The following is a 10,444-nucleotide window of genomic DNA, read 5'->3' as shown; positions in this document are numbered from 1 at the left end:
AGCTAATACAGTTCTAGGCTGCATCAACAAGAGTATAGTGTTCCAATCAAGGAAAATATTAGAGGCACTATATTCTGCTTTGGTGAGAGTTCACCTGGAATGCTGTGTCCACCTCTGGGCACCACATTTCGAGAAAGATATTGACACACTAGAACGTTTCCAGAGAAAGGCAACCAAGATGATCAAAGCACTTGAAACCAAGCTTTATCAAGATTAACTTAGGCAGCTCAGAAGGTTTAGCTTGAAGGAAAGACTGAGATGTGATATAATAGCCATCTTTAAATATCTTAATGGATATCATGCTCAAGGTGGAGCAAAGGTATTTTCTACTGCTCCAGAGACTAGTACACAAACCAATGAATTCAAATTACAAGAGATTCTACCTAAACATTAGGAAGAACTTCTTTACTGTAAGAGCTGTTTGACAGTGGAATAAATTGCCTCAGAAGATGGTGGACTCTCCTTCTTTGCAGGTCTTTGGATGGGCATCTTTCAGGGGTGTTGTAACTGTATATTCCTGCACAGCAGGGGATAGGACTAAATGGCCCTTTCAGTTTCTTATAATTCTATGAATGTATGCCAGGTAGGAACTGGCAACTACAGATGTTGCTGGACTTCACTTCCCATAACACATAGCTAGCAGATGTAACAAGATCTGGAGGGCCTCATAATTCCCACCTCATTTTATTCCATATTTTGTAACAGAAGGTACTTGTAGAAGATGTCTAGAATAGGCAAGTGAAGCATGGTGACCTCTGCACACAGGATGGCTGAAACCAATGGCTGAGTCAGGATATCTAGTTAAAAAGTTAATTCCAGAATTGTTTGTGGAAAACAAAACACATAATGTATGTTAAAGACAAGTATTCAGATTTATTTGGAAATTCACAGTTTCTACTGGCACTATAAATTTGTAGTTTATCACAAGTTCTAGTGCCACAATTTTGCAGAATTCACGCAAATAGTATAACCATTCTGATTTCCATTCTGGTTTGGGCCCCCTTCTCAATCCATGTTCTTTAAAACAAACAAACCAGGTCCATGCTTTTGTCTGGTTGTGCAGACTAAGTACACACTGTAAAAAAAAAGTACTCAAACTAACATGAAAGCTGCAAAAGACTTTAAATAAGTCACATTATGATATTCAGGAAAGGCATTAGCTCAGGGGGGGGGGGGGGGGGAAGAAACATGGTACTAAAAGTGCTGAATAAGTTAACTTATACAATGTAACCTCAAAACAACCAAAAAGGACCTTCTATCACATTCATTCTGATGTACTCATGCTCCCACTATTTATTAAGTACACGCACACACACACGCACACACACGCACACAGAGCACATGCGTTATCCAATACAAAAGCAAACATTATGGACACACCTTTTAGAACATAATATAGATCGTGTCAGATGTTAAATTCACTGCTGGATTTCTACTTGGTCAAATAACTGGGCAAATTATATTTCCAGTTTCTTAGCATAGGAAGAAAAAATCATATTGCTGTTCATAATTGTTAATCAAGTTAATCTGGCCACAAGTGTATAAGTACTACATCCTGAAGGGGCACTGTGTCAAGTGACAGCAGGTACTACATCAGATGTATGTCATGATGGTCACAAATGAGTTTACAAAATAAAGACCTAAAGCAGGAGTAGATAATGTGGCCCTCCAGATACTGCAACTCCCACCAGTCCGAGTCATCATAGTCCATGGTGAGGGATTATGAGATCTGTAGATCAACAATATCTCCAGAGCCACAAGATACCCACTCCTGATGTAAAGACAAAGTACATCTAGCATCTGTTCCACAGTGTCCAAGTCATATCACTCAATTTCACTGAAGGCTGATCTATCTGACAGCATGGTAGTGCTGTATTTGCTGAAAATTTAAAAAGTACAAATAAAATTGTTCCTTTCCAGTAGTATTATAAATAGACAAAAGGCACATAAATATGGGAAGGTGCTAGAAACAGGACCACAGCAAAATGGAAAACAGTTACGCTTCAACTCTGTTCCACTAAAATTGGGTTCAAGATCTTGGACTTCAGCCATTGTAAAACACTGTATATAAAATGAATCCTTACTCCGAATCTTCACTTAATCCAAAATTGTCCATTCAGAAAGTCAGATCTGAAAATGCTGAAGCTTATTAACCAAAGGTGGTTGCTGACACAATCCTATCTAGTTTTAAAAGAATTATCATAATTTCTAGATGCTTCCCAATAAACCAAATAATTTCCCTGTCACCAAATACTACAAGATTTGTCATACAAAAAGTTCCTATTATGAAGAGTTCAATTAACTTTAAAGATGCCCAGAAACAGCTGTGACACCCAGTGTTCCCACAGTTAAATCCTTGTTTCCTTTGATGATATCATGCAGGCTTGGCAAGGACCCCGTCTTAGTCTGTATTAAAGTTTTTATAAGTTTCTCCTGTTCTGGGGCTTTAGATCGTCTTCGTTTGATGGCCCTCTTCTCAGTTTTTGTCTTTTGGACCTGTCCATTGCACAAACCTGTGCATGCTGAAATGCCACAGAAGTAGGATTCTTCTGACTGTGATGAGGTTTCAGAACTTCCTTCTGATGGCGGACCTTTGTACAAAGAGTGATATACATCACCAATATTGGAGAAGTCTCTCTGATTTGTAAAGGGCTTCCTGCTTTTTAATTCTCCATTAGCTACTTGTTGCACTGGCTCAGCCACTGGCTTGACGGTTTCAATTTTTTCACTTTTATATTTACAACGTTTCTTCTGAAACAGAGGGAAAAAACATTAGTAAGAATGCTTCAAGATCATGTATTTGAGTTCAAGGACAGGATTCTACATGCTGAATCCTGTTCTTGATCACTTTCTGCAAATTCTCTTAAGAAATTAGAAATGAGCTGGGCAACCTGTCTCAGTTTGAAAGCACAAACACACAACACAATCACAAACTTAGGAACAATCAATCACATACTGGTAAGTTTATTAGTGTCCTTGGTACACTTTTCTACAAAATAACATACCTTTTTTTCTGGGGAAAACTTCAGTGGTTCTACAATATAGAAGTCATCTGGGTCCACTGAAAGGGGGGAAAAAGTCAGAAAGTATACACAAATGATTACTTTCATACAGATTATAATTCCCTTTTAACAATACATGGAGGCATTAAAAAGAATTCAACTAGAAAGTGGAAGGTCAATCTAACGAACCTACAATTCAGTTCCAAAAATGTTCTTATATTAGATGTTACATCTTTTATGAGACCCAGCATAGTATAGTGGTTTGGGTATGACCCTGGAGACCAGGTTTCAAATCCCTGCTCAGCCATGGAAACAAACTGATGACCTTGGACAAGTTACACTCTTGCAGCCCCAGAAGAATGCAAAGGTAACCCTGCTCTGAATAAATCTTGCCAAGAAGACATCATGATAGTTTTGTCTTAGAGTCACAATAAGTGCAAAATACTTTGAAGGCACACAACAACAAGTTGTTGTACTTGTTATACTTGGAGAGAATGAATACAAAAGAATAAATTCACATTTTATCATACACTTATATAACCTGGGGGGCAAAAGGATGGAAATTAATATGGTAACTGAAATTCTGGATAATTTGAAGGTCTGAAATTATATATCACTTCATGGATGGAGAAAATTATTTCTCCAGAGAGGCTGTTACACAGAAAGCAACTTTAAGTATCTTTCCCCCTTTCAAAGTTCTCATACTTTCTTAAATAATCATGGTCTTGTCATGCTTAATTACTGTCCTTGGGCATGTGTGTTAATGAGAGATTATGGATTATGCTATCCTATTGGTGATGCTGTGAAAAGAAACTATTGTGTATCAGTAGTGGCCTGGGATGAGCAGATCATAGAATCACAGAGTTGGAAGAGACCACAATGGCCATCCAGTCCAACCCCCTGCCATGCAGGAACTCTCACTCAAAGCATCCCCGACAGATGGCCATCCAGCCTCTGCTTAAAGACCTCTAAGGAAGGAGACTCCACTACACTCCGAGGGAGTGTATTCCACTGTGTAACAGCTCTCACTGTCAGGAAATTCAACTTAATGTTGAGGTGGATTCTCTTTTCCTGTAGCTTGCATCCATTGTTCCGTGTTCTGTTCTCTGGGGTAGCAGAAAATAAGCTTGCTCCCTCCTCAATATGACATCCCTTCAAATATTTAAACAGAACTATCATATCACCTCTTAACCTTGTCTTTTCTAGGCTAAACATACCCAGCTCCCTAGGGCATGGGAAAGACATAGAAGATGTAAATTACCAAGGTCATTCTTATGGGAGGCTGCAACTTGGAGTGGGGTAAAGGAGCGGTGATACTCCAGGGGTCAGGATTAAAATTAAAAATGATTTGAAGAGACTAGAAAGCTGTGCCAAAGCTAACAAAATGTAATTCAATATGGAGAAATGTAAGGTACAGCACTTAGGGCAGAAAAACAAAAGGCCCAAATGTAGGATGGGGGACATCTGGCTGAACAAGACTACATGTGAAAGGGATCTAGGAGTCCAAGTAGACCACAAGTTGAACATGAGTCAACAGTGCCATGCAGCAGCTAAAAAGGTCAATGTGATTTTAGGGTTGCATAAATAAAAGTATAGTGTCTAGATCAAGAGAAATAATAATGTCACTCTATTCTGCTTTGGTCAGGCCCCACCTGAAATACTGTGTCCAGTTCTGGGCACCATAATTCAAAAAGAATGTTGAGAAACTGGAGCATGTCCAAAGGAGGGTGACTAAAATGGTGAAGGGTCTTGGAAACCATGCCCTATGAGGAACGCCTTAGGGAGCTGGGGATGTTTAGCTTGGAGAAGAGACAGTTAAGAGGCGATATGATAGCCCTGTTAAAGTATTTGAAGGGATGTCATATTGAAGATGGAGCAAGCTTGTTTTCTGCTGCTCCAGAGAACAGGACTGGAACAATGGATGCAAGCTACAGGAAAAGAGATTTCGCCTCAACATTAGGAGGAACCTCCTGACAGTAAGGGCTGTTCGACAGTGGAACATATTCCCTCGGAGAGTGGTGTAGTCTCCCTCCTTGGAGGTCTTTAAACAAAGACTGGATGGCCATCTGTCGTGGATGCTTTGATTGAGAGTTCCTGCATGGCAGGGGATTGGACTGGATGACCTTTGTGGTTTCTTCAAGCTCTATGATTCTATGACCTAGGAAAAAGTGTTGAGTGGCTCACAAATGGGATGAAGGCTTTTGTAACAGATAAATTGTTTGAACTCTTAAGTATACTGAGTAACTGGAAAAAGTTATTCATTCCTGACAACAACTATGTAATGTGATCTGCTCTAATTAAAGAATACAGAGTTTTTTTCCCCTCCTGAAATGAAAACCTGTGTTCCTGGAGTGGAGTTAGCCTGTACATTATAGCAATGTCTGGCACAGATTTAAGTTTCACTAACTTGAATGGGATTTTTGCACCTTAAATCATGTAGAAGATTGCAGCCCCATCTTTGTGGTTATAACTCAGAAAATGCCATGCACTGAATCATAGAGTTGGAACGGGCCCCACAGGTCATCAAACCCAATCCTCCACTGAGTGCAGGAACTCCAGCTAACAAGAGCCAGCCTCTTTTTGGAGATGTCCTGACTTCTGAGAAGGAAAACCCACTACTGAGCTGCTATTACCATCAAGATGTTCCTTTAATATTCAATTGAAATCTCCTGTAACCTAAAACCATTAGATCTTGTCCTACCTTCTGAGGTAGCAGGGAACAGTCCTGCCCCTCTTCTCTATGGTAAATACCTTGAGGTATTTAAAAGAGTGAATCGTGTCACTCCTTAGTCTTATCTTTGCCAAACAGAACCTGCCGAAATTGGGAGCAGCTTGGAACTACAGCTGGTCCTCCACATTTGTGGCTTTGACTTTTGAGGGACTGATTAATGTTCTCTTCTCTACGAATCTCTAGGTACTCCAGCGCAACTCTGCTGGAAGCTGATCATAGGCTTGCATTGGAGGACCTAGAGATTACTAGAGAAAACACTTTTCTAGGCATTTGTAGATCCTCCAGCATGATTTTATGGTCAATTTCTAACTGGTTATACTGGAAGACCTAGAGATTCCTAGATAGGTATTCTCTTAGGTACAAAAAAAACCTGTTTTTTTATTTGCAGTTTTTCCACTTTCACAGGGGTCCTGTGCCTCTAGCTCTAGCAAACGTGGAGGGCCCACTGTATTTCAGTGGACAAGTTATTGCTGTGAACTGCCTTTGAGTCAGCTTTGACTCATTGCAACCCTGTGGATGAGACAACTCCAAGTTGATGTTACCAAAAAATTGTAAAGCCTATAGAAAATGGAAGATGATATAGGACTCGGAACAAACATATTCTCACTTTAAGCTTTTCCTAAATAAAAATTAGTGTTTTAGCTTTGGGAATGCAAGAGTAAATATATAAGAGTTTGCAATATTGTGGGGAAAGTCTTTAGCCTTCTTATATTTTACAATGACCTCCCACAGCAAGTCTGTGTGACCTGAAATATCAGCAAGAGATTGAAATACCAATCAACTTCTTATACTTTGGAAACACAATTCCCTTATTTCTGCAGCAAACGAACCTATTCTTCTTTTGAAAGAACCCTCAACAGTTAAAACCCTTCAACGTTGGTGAAGAAGGTTCATTGGGTCAGGGACACATGATCAATGAATGGGAAAGGTATTCCAGGTGTTGCCCAAATCATGCTAACCTTAGAAAGTCTGACCACTTAGTGGATGCATTTAATTACTCAGCCTTTTCCTAAATTAATATTGAATCAGACACAAATTTATGCTGTTCTGTTACTTGAAGTTAGCACCAATTTTACCATGAAATGCTGTAGAAACAAATACAGTAGCTGAAATACCTTCTTTGTTGTTAAGCTGAAAAGACTGAGATCTAGTGAGTGGGAAAGAAGTTCGCCTTTTCAAATTCATATCATCATAGGAAGAAACACATCTATAGGTGAAAAAAAAATACCTTTTTAGTTGGAAATAAATATTTATAAAGATAAATACATATTGTGAAGTCAAAGGCTTTTCTGAAGATGCCAGCCACAGATGCTTGCAAAACATCAGGAATAAACTCTTAGAACATGGCCACCACAGCCCAAAAAACCCACAAAAATCTATAAATACATATTCTCTTCTCATCATCATTTTCTGCTTTACATCCAAAACCAAGCTTTCCATTTAGGAAAAATTCTCAGAAACCTTGTCATTTGTAAGTTTCTAGCATCAAATAGTGCAGTGCCTAGTGCCAAAGTATTTTGCTACTGAAAATTTGCTCAGAGCAAAGTCATATGTTAGTGAAAGTTTATGGAGGTGGTATCACTTATATCCCAGAAGGAGTAGGCAAGTCAATGGGTCAATGAGAAATTTTGCACAGGTATATCTTTATACTAAAAAGCCTTTGAACTGGCTCTTCATAAAGATTATTTGCAGAACAGGTTCAACCAATTTCTTAACGGCGTTATTTTCACAGGCCTTTTATGGGAATGTTACGTTCCAGTGCAACTTCTGGGCCAAATCTAGCCTCAAGAATATGTGGGGTAAATATGAGGAGCTGTTCTTTTAAATTCATTCTGGTGATATTTCTATCATGCTTGAGACACCAATAAAAAATCTGTGAAAATATCCACACTCCCAACCAGTAACATTTCACAAACACTGTGATTTTTTGATGAAAGTGAGAAATGAAATTATGTCTTAGTCAAAACAAAGTATAGCAAACAGTTTTTTAAACTGCTAATGGATCAGTTCTCAATAAGCTCTGTTGTCAATCAAGAATAGTTTCCTTGAATTCAGTAAATTCAAAGAAAGAACACAAATTACAAAGCAACAAGTAAACTAGGAAATAAAGCTACCTTTTGGGACTGGGATAGTAATCACTTTTGGGAACTTTTGAGAAGTAATTATTGTTGAACTCTGATTTATTTTTGCAACGTTGCACAAAAAGTATCAAACCTAGGATGGCACAGAGTATCAAAGAAATCACAAGATAGCTTTGGCGATCAGAAACCTAAAAATACACAAGAGATATTCACAATTAAATATGAAACATACATAAATGAGCTGCTGCAACAAAGCCCACAATCTTCACCAGAGTTAACAGCAAGGCTAGCAAGCTTATCTATTATTTCAATGTATAGCATTCCCTTTGAATAAATTACCAGGGCAGCTCAGAACAAAATATTAAACACCTCATAAGAACAATTAGACTGGCGAGCAAAAAATGGGGAGCAAAACAACAGACTGCTCATGGTCCATAAAGTACAGATCTTCAAACAGAACTTGTAAAACTTCAACTTTACATTGTTCCTTAGGAATATTATGAACATCTGCTAGACTGTCTTAATTTGACTGACACATTACAAATAGGTCCCCAAATGACCAGGGATATCATGTAGTATTTTTAACATGAAAAATGTGTGTTAATTGAGGACCTAAATAATTTTTGAAACTTAGAAACATGACACCATTTTTAATATTAACGATTTTGTTCAGAAGAGTTACAGCTGAAACATATTTTCTATGACCTAGGTTAGCATCCAATTTGTAAAATATTTTTCTTGCATATCGTTCAGATTTTTACCTCTCTTTTCAGTTCAGTCACAGTTGCTGACAGATTAAAGACCAGTTGTGTCATGTTGTTCAGTTGTGCCTGTAGAAGCTGGATAGCCTCAGTCTGCTTCAAATCCTTGATAAGGTACAAGGGGAGAAAAAAAAATCAAAAGTTTTTCTTTCATAATGTAGCTTGTCAGATACTTGCTTCATATGGCAAGGCTCTCCCTCCCTTGTTGAAGCTGATGACACAAGGCAAAAGACAAGATGAATGATTAAAGTACACTTAAGAATATTCTGATAGAATAAATTTGACCCTCATTTTAAAAAACAGAGCCGACATACTGTATAAGCATCAAACTTGCCAACTCAGGGTTGGGTGGACTGGGAAGAGAAAACATTGTGATTTTGCTTAAATAACTGTCATTTTCCGGCCTATGAGGGAGTTGACCAGGCAGCCCAGCTCCACCAGGGCTAGCCTGAAGAAAAAGCCCTCCCTCCAGTCCATCTGCCTTGGTCCAGACCTCAGAGGGAGAGAGAATGCTGGACCTGATCCCCTCCCCCCACATTCCCTTCTCCTTTTGTGTTGTGTCTTTTTAGATTGTAATCCTGAGGGCAGGGAACCGTCTATTATCCCCTCTGTTGTAAACCGCCCAGATTCCAGTGATTCGGCGGCATATAAATAAATCCTATTATTATTATATGAACAAATGACAGTAGCATAATTTTGGTGATGTGTGTCTTCAAGTAATTTCCAATTTATGGAGAACCTATCATAGTCTTTTCTTTGCAAGATTTGTACAGAGGGAGTTTGCCTTTGCCTTCCTCTGAGGCTGAGTGAGTGTGACTTGCCCAAGGTCATTTAGTGGATTTCCATGGCTGAGTGGAGATTTGAACTAGTGGGCTCCAGAGTCAGAATCCAGTGCTTAAACCACTATGATAGACTGGCTCTCCCATTTGTACTGGGTAGAAAATTTAAATTCTAGCTCTATTTCATTCTATTAAAAAACAAAATCCAAGTCATTTGGGATGCAGACTTCAAGATGTGATGCTAGAACAGTGGTTGGAGTGGGAGCAATGTCTTTACTGCCTCTTCTCCATTAGCTAGCAGAGAGAAATGCACATTTGAATAGCTTTTTCAGGGTACAAGGTTGATCAACTAAATGTGCACAGACTGTTGCACCCAGAAAAAAAAGAAACATTATGCAATAGGCCATCCGCGGATTCTACCATCCACAGATGGCAAGTCCGTAAAGGGGTGGGCAGCAGAGGAGGAGGAAGAGGGAAGAAGAAGAGGCTGAGGGACAAGGAGGAGGCAGCAGAGGGAAAAAGGTGGTGGAGGGGAAAAGGCAGGAGTGAGAAAGAGGCAGAGAGAGGAAGAGGAGGAGGGGGGAGGAAAAGGAGGCAGCCTTCCATCATCCTCCACGGTGAGAAAGGTGAGGTGGGGTTCGGGCGGCCTGGGAAGCAAAGTCTCATTGTCCCCAATAGTGGCATGGCTGCATGACTGTGCCATCACTGAGAACAGTGGGACTTGAACATCCACGGATTTTGGCATCCATACGGGAACCAGGAGTGGATCCCTTGCAGATACTGAGGGCTGACCATAGCTGTTACACAATAAATTTAGTTTAATTCACAGAAAGTAAAAGGATTTAGCTGTTTCTAAGTAAACAAAGTACAAATGTTACCATAGATAACAGTAGAACACTCAATACATCCACAGACTTAAGAAGGACAGGGTGCTTACTTGTAACTTTGGTTGAGTGGTCAGCTATGAACTTGCTCATATGAGTCATCCTGCACATGCACAGCTAAATCTTTGGAAACTTATAGAGCTGAGCAATCCTTTAGGTGCATGCCCACCCACTGATGACACCCAAATATATTTCTCTCTGTCTCA

The 10,444-nt window shown here is 39.4% G+C and overlaps 1 protein-coding gene across 4 annotated transcripts in view; it reads right to left on the bottom strand.

Annotated features, from left to right (window-relative positions):
* Window positions 1-849: 849 nt before the first annotated feature.
* SUCO (SUN domain containing ossification factor) overlaps window positions 850-10,444 on the bottom strand; it is an 82,855-nt gene continuing 73,260 nt past the window's right edge. For 3 of the 4 annotated variants that reach the window (XM_042462142.1, XM_042462144.1, XM_042462146.1), the window contains 5 exons: window positions 8,576-8,680; window positions 7,848-8,002; window positions 6,849-6,940; window positions 3,006-3,061; window positions 850-2,751 (listed from right to left, as the gene is read on the bottom strand). In XM_042462142.1, the coding sequence (XP_042318076.1) occupies window positions 2,305-2,751; window positions 3,006-3,061; window positions 6,849-6,940; window positions 7,848-8,002; window positions 8,576-8,680 (855 nt within the window). In that variant the 3' untranslated portion in view covers window positions 850-2,304. The remainder of the gene's footprint in view (window positions 2,752-3,005; window positions 3,062-6,848; window positions 6,941-7,847; window positions 8,003-8,575; window positions 8,681-10,444) is intronic. The other variant, XM_042462143.1, reaches the window with a different exon arrangement.

Source organism: Sceloporus undulatus, chromosome 4 (assembly GCF_019175285.1).
Source record: "Sceloporus undulatus isolate JIND9_A2432 ecotype Alabama chromosome 4, SceUnd_v1.1, whole genome shotgun sequence".
Classification (NCBI taxonomy): Eukaryota; Metazoa; Chordata; class Lepidosauria; order Squamata; family Phrynosomatidae; genus Sceloporus; species Sceloporus undulatus.
This window is presented reverse-complemented; position numbering and strand designations above follow the sequence as displayed.